Here is a 14,376-nt window from a genome sequence, read left to right as displayed (position 1 = left end):
CCCCACACACTACTCCCCACCCCCCTCTGTGCCGGTGTCTGCAACAAGCTCCACACTCATCATCCCTCCTCCTTTTCCCTGTTAAAGGCCTTGGAGCACAAAGACGTGCCCCGCCATGTGCCCTGCTTTTCTGAGAGCACAGGGTCTCCCAGAACAGTGGCTAAAACGGCAGCACGGAGTGGGATTAATTGGAAGGACCAGACCTCGCTTCTGGTTCTCTGTCTGCTGGTTCACTGGCATCTTTTCTTTGGCCAGCATCTAACATCTGCTGCTAATTGGGATGGCTCTACTCTTGCCGAGAGAGAAGATGATTTTACTCCCTATCACCACTTGTTTACCTGCCCTTAGGGAAGGATTAGGGAGAAGAAAATGATAAAATATACCATTTCTGCTGGGAAATGTATGACAAGTCAGAGTCAAATTAATTGTTCTGCTGAAGCCCTGGGCTTACATACTAACACGGGGGTGGGGGCAGGAAGGGGGCCAGGGAGGTGAGCTTCTGTCTCCATCCCAAGAAAAGAACAAATGTCAGAAATCATTGGAAAGGTGAGTCATTCATTATATTCAAGAAAAGCCAAACCACTCACTGTTATTTTTGTGGAGGCTGGCATTGTTTCAAGTAAGTCCTAGTTTATACGCCTTGGGAGCGGGGGCAATAAATTAGACCCCCCCAAAGCAAAGTTCTCATTTATTTTTTCTTTCTCACTTCTTCCTTCTCTTATTCACTAATTCATTTAACAAACTTTTTTCAGTATTTTTATGTTTAGAACATACTTTTGTAAGATATACCTCGTATATATACAATGTACAGTTGTGTAATTAAGAATCTGGCTCGCCTTTCTGGAACCCAGCAGGACCCTATGGGACCTTCCCGGGACAGACCCCTCCCCCAGAGCTTCTGCTGTAGCTCCTCTCTGAAGGACCTAGATAACAGTGTCGGATGCACATTTCTTGAGCTGTTTTACAGATGCTAAAACCCCTACCAAATGGAAGATATTAACGACTTGATGACCATGAGCACATAGCCCCAAACCTACAGGTGTCTAAGAATTGATGTTAACCCCTGTGACTCCGCCCTGTTACCTCACCATCAACCAATCAGAGAACTGTGCACGAGCTGATCACATCCCCTGATCACATCCCCTCACATGGCCTTTAAAAATGCTTTCCTGGGCTTCCCTGGTGGCGCAGTGGTTGAGAGTCCGCCTGCCGATGCAGGGGACGCGGGTTCGTGCCCCGGTCCGGGAGGATCCCATGTGCCGCGGAGCGGCTGGGCCCGTGGGCCATGGCCGCTGAGCCTGCGCGTCCGGAGCCTCTGCTCCGCAACGGGAGAGGCCACAGCGCTAAGAGACCCGCGTACCGCAAAAAAAAAAAAAAAAAAATGCTTTCCTGAAATCCATCGGGGAGTTCCAGTGTTTTGAGCACTAGTTTCCCGGGACTCTTTGCTGGGCGCCCTGCAATAAATGCTACAGTTTCCTTCCTCACAACCCAGTGTCAGTAGATTGGCTTTACTGTGTGCAGGTGAGCAGACCCGAGTCTGGTTCTGTAACATTTCTTCCTGGTTCTTGAATAGTAGCCTCTAAACCCTTGGGATTTCCTGGATAGGAAATGTTGATGATACGAGTGTCTTTGTTATCCACAGGGGGGCTCTCGGACCTGATGGTTTATGCAAGTGAGATAACCCAGTTTGGGGGCTGGCCATGCTGGAGATAGCAACCATGTGGTTGGCAGTGCGGGGGAGAGCTTCAAGCCAGGTGGTACCAGCCCTACCTCCAAGGAGGGGAGGGGGCTGGAGATCGATTTGATCAGTCATGCCTGGGTAATGAAGCGTCAACAAAAACTCCAGACATGGAAGCATGGCGAGCTTCCCTGGTGGACAGTACTCTGTGTGTTGTTATACATCGAGGTGCTGGGAGGGTGATGTGTCTGGATGTCAAGGGGAGAGAACTCCAGAAGTTTCATGTTTGGAATGCCCTCACTCTAAGTGTCTCTTCTTTTGTCTGCTTCTGATTTGTATCCTTTTGGCAATAATAAAACTGTAATTGTTAGCGTAGTGCTTTCCTGAGATTTTTGAGTTTTTCTAGCGAATTATCGAGCCTGAGGGGCTAGTGGGTGCTCCCCAAATCTGTAACCAGCTGGTCAGAGTTGTGGGCAGCCCTGGGATCCCCGAGCTTGCAGCTGCTGTCTGAAGTGAGAGCAGTCCTTAGAAGACTGTGCCCTTAGCCCGTGAACTTGGCCTACCTCTGGGCAGTCAGCATCTGAAGGCATCACAAACCTTTGTTCCAGGCAGTCTGCTGGGTGCCAGGGAAGCAATGACCAGCATTGTCTGCAAGGACACTTTGACCTATAGAATCCCATCCGCTGTCCTTTTGCTAAACCTCAAAGCACTTGCCTGAACTGTGGGCCAGGACTGGGCAAACGGGCTCTAGGTGTTCCCTCTCTATTTTTGGAATCAGCTGTAAACTCTCCCTCCCAGCTACCTTCCTGTCTGTCCTCCCAGCCATAGCATTGCCTGTTTACTAGCTAATTTCTGTTTTCACTTAGGCCTCCTATTCAACACACTCATTTAGCTCAACTTTGGTCCTTCTGGGTGACTCTTCTTTTTTTTTTTTTTTGTGGTACGCGGGCCTCTCACTGTTGTGGCCTCTCCCGTTGCGGAGCACAGGCTCCGGAAGCGCAGGCTCAGCGGCCATGGCTCACGGGCCCAGCCACTCCGCGGCATGTGGGATCCTCCCGGACCGGGGCACGAACCCGCGTCTCCTGCATCGGCAGGTGGACTCTCAACCACTGCGCCACCAGGGAAGCCCCATGGGTGGCTCTTCTTAATGTCTGCCCCAGTGGTCACCCTGCTTGAGGCTGGCGGCTGCCTCAGGCCCTGGCTATGTGGCCGTGGCTCATCCTGCAGCCCCAAGCACTGCACAGGTCTCAGCAGGAATGCATCCAGGCCCACCACTCCCCACACACACTCCTCATGATTGATTCCACCCGAGCCCCATCCCGTTTGGGCCCATCCTTGTCTCTGTGGGACCCCTTTGGACGGGAGTCTGGGCTCCATAGCTTCCACTCAGGCTTGGACCTTTCATTTCTTTAGAATACTGCTTCCAGAATCTTCCTGTAGGCTCTCCAGACATCACTCATGAGCAAGAGGAATTTTGATTCGTGCTCTAGGCTGACACATCACCTCACCCAAGCCACATCAGCCCTGCCTGCCCGAGGACGGGCACCCACCTTGGCTCCCAGACAACAGCCCTGGGAATAAGACTCTGATGTCTCCTTCCAGCCCTCATCGGCCTCTCAGGTGAGATCCAGACCCAGGGAGCCCTCAGGCAGCTCTGGATTATCGTAGCAGCGCTGATGGAACAGATCCCAGGCAAGAAGCATTCTCCTACTAAAAGTCAAGGCTTCAAATGGCTTAAATGTGAGGCCATTTGACAGGTTTCAGAGGAGCCCCTTTAGCCTGCATACATGACTGCTTGAAAATTCAGCAATTATCACGTTTCATTTGATGGGTATGTAGATTAGCTCTAGATTTTTCATAGCCTTTACAAGGGCTCAGAATGCTTTAAATAGATAGGTAAATAGATAAATAAGATAGGTAAGTAGATAGAAGATGATAGATAAGTAGATAGATGGATAGATTGATAGAATCTAAAAAAAAACGGTACCGATGAACCCAGGGGCAGGGCAGGAATAAAGACGCAGATGTAGAGAACGGACTTGAGGACACAGGAGGGGAAGGTAAGCTGGGACGAAGTGAGAGAGTGGCACTGACATATATACACTACCAAATGTAAAATAGATAGCTAGTGGGAAGCAGCTGCATCCCACAGGGAGATCAGCTCAGTGCTTTGTGACCACCTAGAGGGGTGGGATAGGGAGGGTGGGAGGGAGGCTCAAGAGGGAGGGGATATGGGGATATATGTATACATACAGCTGATTCACTTTATTGTACAACAGAAACTAACACAACATTGTAAAGCAATTATACTCCAATAAAGATATAAAAAAAGAGCTGGATAAATTGATAAATAGAGAAGTAAGTAGATGGACAGATTAGATAGATAGATGATAGATCGATAGATAGAACTATGCCAATTAGAATTAGTCATTGGAAACAGAAAAGATAAAGATTTAGACATGCAGCAATAAATGGACAAAAGAGAGAAAAATATTAGGAATATAACATCTGTAGGAAAATTCACCACTCATGGATTGATTGTTCAGAAAGCCAGCCTCTCTGCCAGGAGGTCCTAATGACGGCAGGCGTCCACAGGGGCCTCACCACTTTCATGGAACCTTCAGCACAGAAATTAGCAAACATGGATCACTGGGCTAAATCTGGCCCACTGCCTGTCTTTGTAAATAAAGTTTTATTGGAACACAGCCTTGCCCATTCATTTACATATCGCCTATGGCAGCTTTCTCACTACAGAGATAGACTTGAGTAGTTGGGACAAAGGTCTTATGGCCTGCAAAGCCAAAAACCTGCAAAAGCTCTAGCAGATCAACTTAGTAGAGCAGAAAAAGGGTACACCTTCGAGTTCAGCAGACCTGGGTCAGGTCCCTGTCCGTGTGAATGCGGCAGAGGCATCACTAGAATTTTCACGAAGGGCAGACTCACATCTGGCAGTTTGGCTGGGGGGTGAGGAAGCCTAGGGCACTTGCCTTGGAACTGAATTTTCACACAAAGAACTTTAAAAAAATCTTAAATTTATCCATTTACTCACTCAGCAAATATTTATTATAAATGCTTACTGTGTGCCAGACCCCGTTCTAGGTGCTGGCACTAGAGAAGCAAGAAAACCATGAAGTCCATGTCTTCATGGGGCTTACTTTCGAAAATGGGGGAAGAATGGACAAGAATCAAATAAATATATAGTATCTCAGGTGGTGTTATATTCTGTAAAGAGAAGTAAATTAGGGGGAGGGGCTAGAGAGTGATAGAGAGGTGCTGCTGGGATAGGCTGGTCGGGGGAGACATCTCTGAGGAAGGGACATTTGAGGAGGAACCAGAGGTAATTGAAGGAGAGAGCATAGGACTATCTGGGCACATCTGGGAAAGAGCGCTCCAGGCAGAGGGAAAAGCAAGTGCAAAGGCCCTGGGGTGCCCAAGTGTGGGTATTTTTGAGGAGCATCAGTGGGGGAGGGGCGTCTTATGGGGGCAAAAGAAGGAGCAAGGGGGAAAGTGCTGGTGATGAGAGCAGAGTGGTCACCAGGCGCCAGGCCCCCTGGGCTTGGGGCCACAGCGGTCTTCTGGGCTGTTTTCCAGGTGTGATGGGCAGCCATGGAGGTTTTGAACAGAAGCACAATTTGATCTGCCTTAATTTGTAAAGGGTCCCTCTGGCCCTGGGTGGAGAATAAGCTAGAGGAGCCAGAGTGGAAACAGGAAAACCAGGTAGAGGACTCAACGGCAGGCCAGGCTGGAGACCTGGAATGTCCTCACGGGTCAGGCCTCCAGTGTCTTATACTCACTTCTGCTCACATCCCATTGGCCAAAGTTGGGGAAGGGCCATGTGTGGATGCCCGAGGTACCTGGGTGTCCTCTTCCAAATGGGGCATGATAGGTAGTCAGACTCGGGGGGGGCTCTCTGAAAGCAGGGTGGACAGGACCTACAGTCATTTAGGGTAACTGTGTTGAAGAGAAACAAGTGAGTATATTAAGAGTGAGGGCTAAGGGCTCCCCCCCCACACACCAGGAATGCAGACACATTAACCTCCATGGGCCTCAGTTTCCTCATCTATAACGGGGGTTAGTCCTGGCTCCCTTGGGGACTGTAATGAGGATGAAATCTGATACCGTCCCTCATGGGGCAGCACGGTCGGTGCCACAGTGGGCATTATTTTCATCATCAGCTTTCCAGAAAGTTTCCAAATATCTGAGCCGAGAGAAACACGGAATGCTTGTGAGATGCAGCCGGGTGGCGGCCAGGTGGCGCCAGCTACTGCCTGGATTGTTCACGTGGTGAAATTCCTTCTCGCCTGAGGGTGGATGGCCTTGGCCTGCAGTCCCTCTGCTCCTCTGACCCCCACCTTGGACCCGGTTATCCCACTACTCAAGAGGCGAAGCTGGTGGGCAGGGGCCTCCGGACCCAGTGTCATCGCTAAACCAGCATCCCTTCTGCTGGGTAGGTGTCCTCGCTGTGACTTATTGTCATCAGCACCTCCAGCGGCAGCCTCTGCTCACCATGTCTGTGGACCGTCACCCCCAGACCCCAGCATCTGCATCTCCTGGGTCTGAGAGTTTCTTTCTCCTTCCGAGAGGCCAGAGCCCCGGTGAAGTCTGACGCCGACACAGAAACCCACCACCAGGCGTGGGCCCTTCCCACCTGCGTTAGACCCAGCTCCCTGGGCTCTCTGCTCCCATACTGGTCTCCTGGACCCTGGGGCTGCCTCGCTTGCCCACACCTAGGCCCACAGCAAAGGGAAGAGGTTTCTGAGTGATCGCTGGCCACAAGCTGAGCCCCTCCAGCCTCGGGCCCCCTTCCATCCTCCTGGCCACTCTGCCAGGGGATTGTCACCACCTGTCAGGATCTGGGGCTCCCAGGGGAGCTGGGGTCCCCGTGCAGGCCTGCCCGGCTCCAGCTCTTCCAGCTCCTCCAGCTCTAGGCAGCTTCCGCCCTGGGAGGGGCTCCCAGGCTGAGCCATGGCCCCCAGCCTGCCTCCAGTGCTCGCAGGCTGGGTGGCGCTGACTCAGGCTCCTGTTCCGGCGCCTGTGATCCTCCTTGAGCTGGCCCTGGCCTCCTTCCCAGCCTCCTCCTCCTCCTCCAGCCCTTTGGACCCCACAATCGGGCCGCTCCCTCTCTGCACCATTCCCAGGAAGCCTGCCGTTCTCTCTCAAGCCCGGGATAACACAAAGCCCTTCCACCGGCCTGTGTTCCCATCTCTACCCCGCGCATCTCTCACTGCTGGGCATCTTCCCAAACTGGAGAGACAGGTAGATACAGAGAATCACAACTTAACCAGAGCAAAAATGCACAGCAGCACACCAGTGCCAGGGCAGGAAAACCTGAACTGTAATCAATGAATTGCTGAAGGCTCAGCGTGGACAAGTCTGAGAGTATCTCTCGGCACCCAGTCATATCCGTCCCCCTTTTGTGAGTTTCACCTCCAGGGGCTCTACCAGATTCTCACAGGGACTGTCAGAAAAGTCCCCTTATGCTTCCAGCAGGGGAGGGGAACAGGAACCATTCTGAACTATATCAGAGCATTCTGTTCTTCTTCACGAGGTCTGTCCTTGGGAGAAAATATTTCACTGAGTACATGGAGAGATATTCCATGTTCTTAGACAGGAAGACTCAATATCGTCAAGATATCAGTTTCCCAACTTGATCTATTCAACATGATACAAGTCAAAAGCCCAGCAAGTTATTTTGCGGATACCGACAAACTGATTTTAAAGTTTATATGGAGACACAAAAGACCCAGAATGGCCAACTCAACATTGAAGGAGAACAAAGTAGGGTCTGATGTTACGCTACTTCAAGACTTACTATAAAGTACGGTAACCGAGACAGTGCGGTATTGGTAAAAGAAGAGTGGCAGATCCGTGGAACAGAAGAGAGTTCAGAAATGGACCCACATATAGTCAACTGATCGTTAACAAAGGAGCAAAGGCAATATAATGGAGCAAAGATAGTCTTCATCAAATGGCACTGGAACAATAGACATCCACATGCAAAAAAGGGGAAAAAGAAAGAAGCTAGACATAGATCCTACACCCTTCATAAAAGTTAACTCAAAATGGATCAAAGGCCTAAATGTAAAATGCAAAACTATAAAACTCCTAAAATTTTTAACATAGGAGAAAAATCTAGATGACCTTGGGTATGGTGATGACTTTTTAGATAAAACACTAAATGTGTGATTCATGAAAGTAATAATTTATAATCTGGACTTCATTACAAGTTAATGCTCTGCAAAAGATGTCAAGAGAATGAGAAAAAAAGCCACAGACTGGGAGAAAATATTTGCAAAAGACACACCTGATAAAGATCTATTACCCAAAATATATAAAGAACTCTTAAAACTCAAGAATAACACAAACAAATCTGATTTAAAAATGGGCCAAGGACCCAAACAGACACCTCACCAAAGAAGATATACAAATGGCAAAGAAGGATATGACAAGACATTCTACATCATATATCATTGAGGAAATGCAAATTAAACAATGAGATACCACTACAAACCTATTAGAATATCCAATCCAAAACACTAACAACAGTAAATATTGGCGAGAATGTGGAGCAACAGGAACTCTCATTCACTGCTGGTGGGAATGCAAGACGGCACAGCCACTTTAGGAAGACATTTTGTCAATTTCTTATGAAACTAAACATACTTTCCCCATACAATCCAGAAATCATGCTTCTTGGTATTTACCCAAATGAATTCAACACTTACGTCCATACAAAAAACTGTACATGGATGTTTATAGCAGCTTTATTCATAATTGCCAAAACTTGGATACAATTAAGATGTCCTTCAGTAGGTGAATGGATAAATAAACTGAGGTACAGCCAGACCATGGAATATTATTCAGAATCAAAAACAAATGAGCGGGCTTCCCTGGTGGCGCAGTGGTTGGGAGTCCGCCTGCTGATGCAGGGGACATGGGTTCGTGCCCCGGTCCGGGAGGATTCCACATGCCGCGGAGCGGCTGGGCCCGTGAGCCATGGCCGCTGAGCCTGCGCGTCTGGAGCCTGTGCTCCGCAACGGGAGCGGCCACAACAGTGAGAGGCCCGCGTACCGCAAAACAAACAAACAAACAAACAAACAAAAAAACAAATGAGCTTTCAAGCCATGAAAAGACACGGAGGAATTTTAAATACATATTACTACGTGGAAGAAGCCAACCTGAAAAATTATACACTGTATGAGTCCAACGATATGACACTCTAGAAAGGGAAACCTTCAATCTGTAAAATATACAATATCTGCAATACAGCAAAGGGAATAAAGCAAGATGTGCCTGTACAGAGACAGTAAAAGGATCAGTGGTTGCCAGGGTGAGGATGGGAGGAATGAACAGGCAGAGCACAGAGAATGTTTAGAGCAGTGAAGATATTTTGTAAGATACTATAGTGGTGGGTACAAGTCATCACACGTGTGTCAAAATGTATAGAAAGTACAGCACAAGGAGTGAACCTTAATATAAACTGTGGGCGTTGGGTGATAATGATGTGTCAAGGTGGGTTCATCAGTTATAACAAAGGTACTGCTCTGGTGCAGGATGTTAACAGTGGGGGAGTGGAGGCAGGGGGTATATGGGAATTCTGTGCTTTCCACTCAATTTTGCTGAGAACCTAAAACTGCTCTGAAGTATAAAGTTTATTAATTAAAAACATTTTTTGAATGAGTGAATGACAGGATTTCTCCTTCCTCGTGTTCCCACAGTCATTGCTTGAACTACTACTTTTCTACTCATATCATTCTATTCCAGGTTCAAGTTTTACACGTCTCCTTGCATTATAAGCCATGAGTGTAAAGGTTCTCCACCCTCTGCCGGAGGCTCTGCTGGATTACCAAGATGAAGCAAGAGTGCATATTCCCAATCCTCTTAAAGACAAATATGGACAAATTGGATCCCATCTCAGGATGACATCACAATGACAAAATCAAAGCCATTGATTAATGCAAGCGTTCGGAGAGGCCATCTAGACCTGCTTGTTTTCAAACTGTTTTTAGTATCAGAATCAATTTTTCAAATGAATTTACAGAGCCCCTAAAATGTAAAAGAGTTAACAGAATAAAAAAAGTGCTGTTCTGGTACAGATGGAGTCTGGATCCCTGAGGCACTTCTGCAAAGTCCAGGGCTCCTGGGGCCCCTTTGTGACCCACTGGTCCAGCTTCCCCCTATGTTTTGCACACAGCATGCTGGGCCCCCAAACAAGGAAAAGCCTTAAAAGCACCCACAAAGGTCCACAGCCTGGCTTCTGTCTGCCTCTGTAGCTCATGCCCTTATGCTGTCCAAAATACATCCTGGGCTCCAACAGCATCAGACCTGCATTTCTGCAAATGTTTCATATCTCAGGCTTCAGTGCTTTTGCTCAAGATGCAGCTCTGGCATCACCTCCTCCAGGAAGACTTCCTGTATACCACCATCGACCCATCCACTTTACCCCAGGGATGGAGGTAGGTCAAGCAGAAGCCAGCACCCCCAGGAATGGGTAGCATCTAAACCTAACAGCCTAGGTGGGTGAGAACCAAAGCTTCATCGGCAAACCAGCAGAGTGGTGTTAGGAGGGCCTGGGGAACTGCACCTAATGACCTGATTTCAGAAGAAAACAAAAGCCAGCAATGGATCTTAAACCAACAGATATTCAAGTGATCTCCAGCTGTGATTAAAAGCCATAAACAAAGAAAAAGCAGATCAGGGAAATGTTTCTGTGCCTAAGATCCCTCCGTAAGCCTCAGATTTCGTGTTCCTTGCCCTGGAATAAGACCCTTAGGATCTGGCCCCTGGGACCTCCGAAGATCCCTCTCCTCTCTACACTCTCCCAGGACCCTGCATGAGCAGGGAACTGACCTCACGAATTGTCATCATCCTCTATTTCTGTATCTCCCACCTCCCCCTCGAGGGCAGGGGCTGGTCTCACTCTCTTTGGCCCTCCCTTCACCCCAGTGTCCAGCAAGGGTCTGGCACAGAACCGGTCTGCAAATGTTTGCAGAATGGGGTACCACCCCGGGCTGGGCGGTAACACCCGGCTTTCCGCGTTGCCGCAGCGCCCTCTGCTGGGCACATCCCGCTGCCGCGGGCACTCACCGGAGTGGGGGCGTTCACCGCTGAGAGGTTGTACCCATAGAGGAAGGAGGAGCCGAAGGCGCCCACGAGAGAGGCCACGACCAGCGAGCAGGACCAGTCCTGGGAAAGGAGAGCAAAGCACGTCAGACCTGGCACTCGGGCGCACAGCCAGGGGCCCGCAGGACGCAGCTGGACCGTCCTCTGCTGGGGAGGATTTCCAGATCAAGGATGCAGATTCCTCAGAGCCAGCCGGCAGGAGGGGCTCCCATCCAGGTCCGGTCCAGGGGGGTGTGGCCAGACCAGGGAGCTCAGTTTGCCTCTGTGCACACCATTGCCCTCCTTGTCCGGCTGCAAGAGGATCTGTGAAACTCAGACCTACTGTCCTTCACAGGTGCTGTTAGCAGCTACGACACCATTATTTTAGCTGAATTCGGCCAGTCTCTGACTCACATAGGAGCAAAAAGCAAAGGCAGACTCAGCTGCCAGCAGCAGCAGCAGCTGGTTCTTATTAAGCACTATGGCCCAGGCGTCTGTTCTAAGCACTTTCCGGGTATTCTCCCATAGAATCCTTGGATCAGTACTGTTTTATCTTGATTTTACAGGTGAGAAAACAGAGGCATGGGGCAGTCCCTGGTGCTGTCTGGGTTGGGGACCAGAGCCCAGATGGTCCGGCTCCAGCCCCCATGCAGCCACCCACCGTACCACACTGCCTCTACCCCCCCCCCCCCCGCCTCTTCCCCCCTGACGCTGCTGGCGGCCACACAGATGCGCACACAGCCACGCACACTCTGTTCCAGGCTGGAGCTGTCCATCTACAGGCCAGTGTGAGCACCTTGGGACAAGGACCTGCAGACAGATACAGGGCTTGACCCGGAGAACCAAGCATCTGCCTCCAAGTAATCCTGCCCTATGGACCCATCCATGGACAGCCACAGGCATGACAGGACCAGGAGTAGAAACATCTGGGCCCCTTGGCAAAGGCTGGGCCCCTTGGCAAAGGGGCTGCCATTCTAAGCTGGCCAGAAAAGTGTGGGCCACTTGTCAGGGGGACCCAGGTGCTCTTGGAAGGCACTTTCTCTCCATGATTTATCATGTGTCGTGTGTGTGTGTGTGTGGTGATTGGGGGTGCGGGGGGAGAGCCGTGAGTTCTAGGCGCCAAGCCCTGACAAGCTCCTGGGATACAGCAGGTAAACGTGACAGATGAGGTCCAAGGTTTAGGGATCTGAAGGGATCAAACACCGTTTGAAAGGGAAAGCCAGACCTCGGTAGCCGACTTCCTGCTCTGCCCGCCTAGACAGCCTCCTATAGCACAGGCTCCATGCTTGATGGCTCCACCACTCAGCTGTGGGGTCTCTCCAGGGTCTTGACCTTTCTGAGCCTCAGCTTACCCAGCTGTAAAATGGGATCTAAATTGTAGCACCGGCTGCATAGGCTGTTGTGGATGTGTTGCTGGCTGAGAACGTTGAGGGGCTTGTGCACGTAGCCAGCGTTCAGAAAGGCTGTTCACTCACTTTGTTCTCTCCCTCTACTCCCTCTGACCCAGCCGTGCAGAATGGCCGTTGCCCAAGCTACGTGCCAAGGTCTCTCTTGCCCTGGCCCATATAGCCATGCCCTGCTGAAACCTTCCTTTCTGGAGACTTTCATATCTAAGACCCACTGAAAGCCACCCTGAAAGTTCCACCTCCTCATTTTTACTTTTCTATCTTTGATTCAACGTTGTCTGACCCCCAGGTCTGCCTCTTATGACTGCGTAACCTCAGACCAGTTACATAGCTGCTCTCTGATGCGGTGTCCTCATCTGTGAAATGGCGATGATAATACAGCCACTTCATAGGATAGTCTGCCGAAGAAAGGAGTTAGAGCAGGTAAGGTCCTCACCTGTCCAGGGGTAGGTGCCCCTGGGGGTCAGCAGCAGAGGCTGGACAGTGGGCGTGGGTCTTACTTTTTGAGGGCAGGGGTCTTGCTTCCAGGCACCAAGCCTGCTACAGAGGAGGTGCTTGGTAAATGCTGGTGATTGGATTGAGTCCAGAGGGAGGGTTCATAGGCCACAGAGAGGGACGCTGGCAAGTGTGGAGCCAGAATATTTTTCTGCAGTAAGAGGAGCTTGAACTGAACGGGATTCATTGACGGAACAGAATCACATGTTGGACAAAAGGCCCATTCTCCATTGCCTTTCATCTTTCAACTCATCTTCTGGGTCTCAGCTCAGATGTTATTCCTGCTGACTTCCGGGCTGTGCTGGTCCCCTGGGCTTCCCTCACTCCCAGCCCTGGTCATTATTCCCCTGTCTGCACCCATCAGAGGGCAGAGAAGAGCAGGTGGGAGCCATCTGCCCCAAGCCCCCCACCCCTGTGTGGCCCACCTGTGCCCACCACCTCTCACCACCTGCCCCAAGCTGGGGACACCACCCAGCACGTGAGAGCAGTTCGCTGCCTTGGCCTCATTGCATAAGCATGGCCGCGCTGCCAGAAGGTACTGTGGGTCCCAGGAAGCTGTGACTTACGAGTTGGAGCACCATGGCCAAGGTCACAGGGACTGAGGCCAGGACTCAAGGCCAGAGGCCTTTCAAGCAGTCAGAGTGCCTCTGTGGCCCAGACAGCGGCCAGTTTCTGTGTTTACCTTTCTTCTCCTCCCACGCGGCGTCCCGCTCGTCAGATGGGCACACTCGGGAGGCGCCGGGCGGCCCGGGTCACGGGCAACGGGAGCTGAGTGCGCTTCCTCAGAGTCCATGTTTCCCGACAACCCACCTGCCAGCCCTCCCTGAAGCTGGCTCGGCCCCCAGTGCCTTCCAGCCCGGCTCTGCTGCGGCATCTCCCTAAATGAGGAGGCAGAGTCCACGGAGGGAGGGTGGGCGGGAGCATTGAACAGGAAATGTGGCAATTGTATTTTGCTGAACAGGAAATGGGCAGTGAATGTTTTTCCCCTTTCCAAATCATCACAGCGTCTGGAGAGCCCTAAAAGGGAAACTTGTCTTCCCAGGAATCACCACCCTGAGTTTGGATTCTTTCTTTGGCATGTTTTTATAGTCCCTCTTAAGGCCAGTGTGCTGGGAGGGGAGCAAGGCATGAGCCCAGGGCAAGTTTCCCTAAGGACTGGGACAAATGGAAAGGTCACTGACCACAGGAGAAGGCTGGTGCAGTTCCAACCCTGACTCCACTGCTTTTTAGCTGTGTGTCCTTAGGCAAGTCGCTTTGCCTCTCTGAGCTACCACGTTTACAAGTGCGAAATGGGCGATTGATCCCGCCCTGATTATCCTGCAGAGTTATTCTGAGGCTGGAATAGAAAACACACAACCCCGAGCAGCGTGTTGGAGATGGACCTGGGCTGCCCTGCAGCTCTAGAACAAGGCGAGGCTGTGGGTTTGGAAGAAAAAGAATTTGCCACTGGTCATTATTCTGCCCTGCTCATTCAGCCAGGCTGGCTCAGTGAAAGCATTAAGGAGGCAAGACCCTCATGCACACCAAGACGTCATGGGAATTAACTCATTGCGTGGCCGAATTGCCCAGATGTCAGAGAAGCGCCTTAAATCATGTGTAGGACAGGTTGCCTTGACTGTTTGCTCCCAGAGGCAGAGAACAGGTGCAGAGGCCGGCAGAATGATGGTGTGCCTGGGGTATGCAGAACCCCTAGAA

General features: G+C 50.7%; 1 protein-coding gene across 1 annotated transcript in view; it reads right to left on the bottom strand.

Annotated features, from left to right (window-relative positions):
* The window catches only part of SLC2A9 (solute carrier family 2 member 9), a 182,794-nt gene extending 169,232 nt beyond the window's left edge, over positions 1-13,562 (bottom strand). The window contains 2 exon segments of the mRNA XM_082652658.1: positions 10,766-10,864; positions 13,364-13,562. Of these exon segments, the coding sequence (XP_082508784.1) occupies positions 10,766-10,864; positions 13,364-13,555 (291 nt within the window). The 5' untranslated portion in view covers positions 13,556-13,562.
* Positions 13,563-14,376: the final 814 nt, after the last annotated feature.

This window comes from Grampus griseus (genome assembly GCF_964374135.1).
Source record: "Grampus griseus genome assembly, chromosome: 4".
NCBI lineage: Eukaryota > Metazoa > Chordata > Mammalia > Artiodactyla > Delphinidae > Grampus > Grampus griseus.
This window is presented reverse-complemented; position numbering and strand designations above follow the sequence as displayed.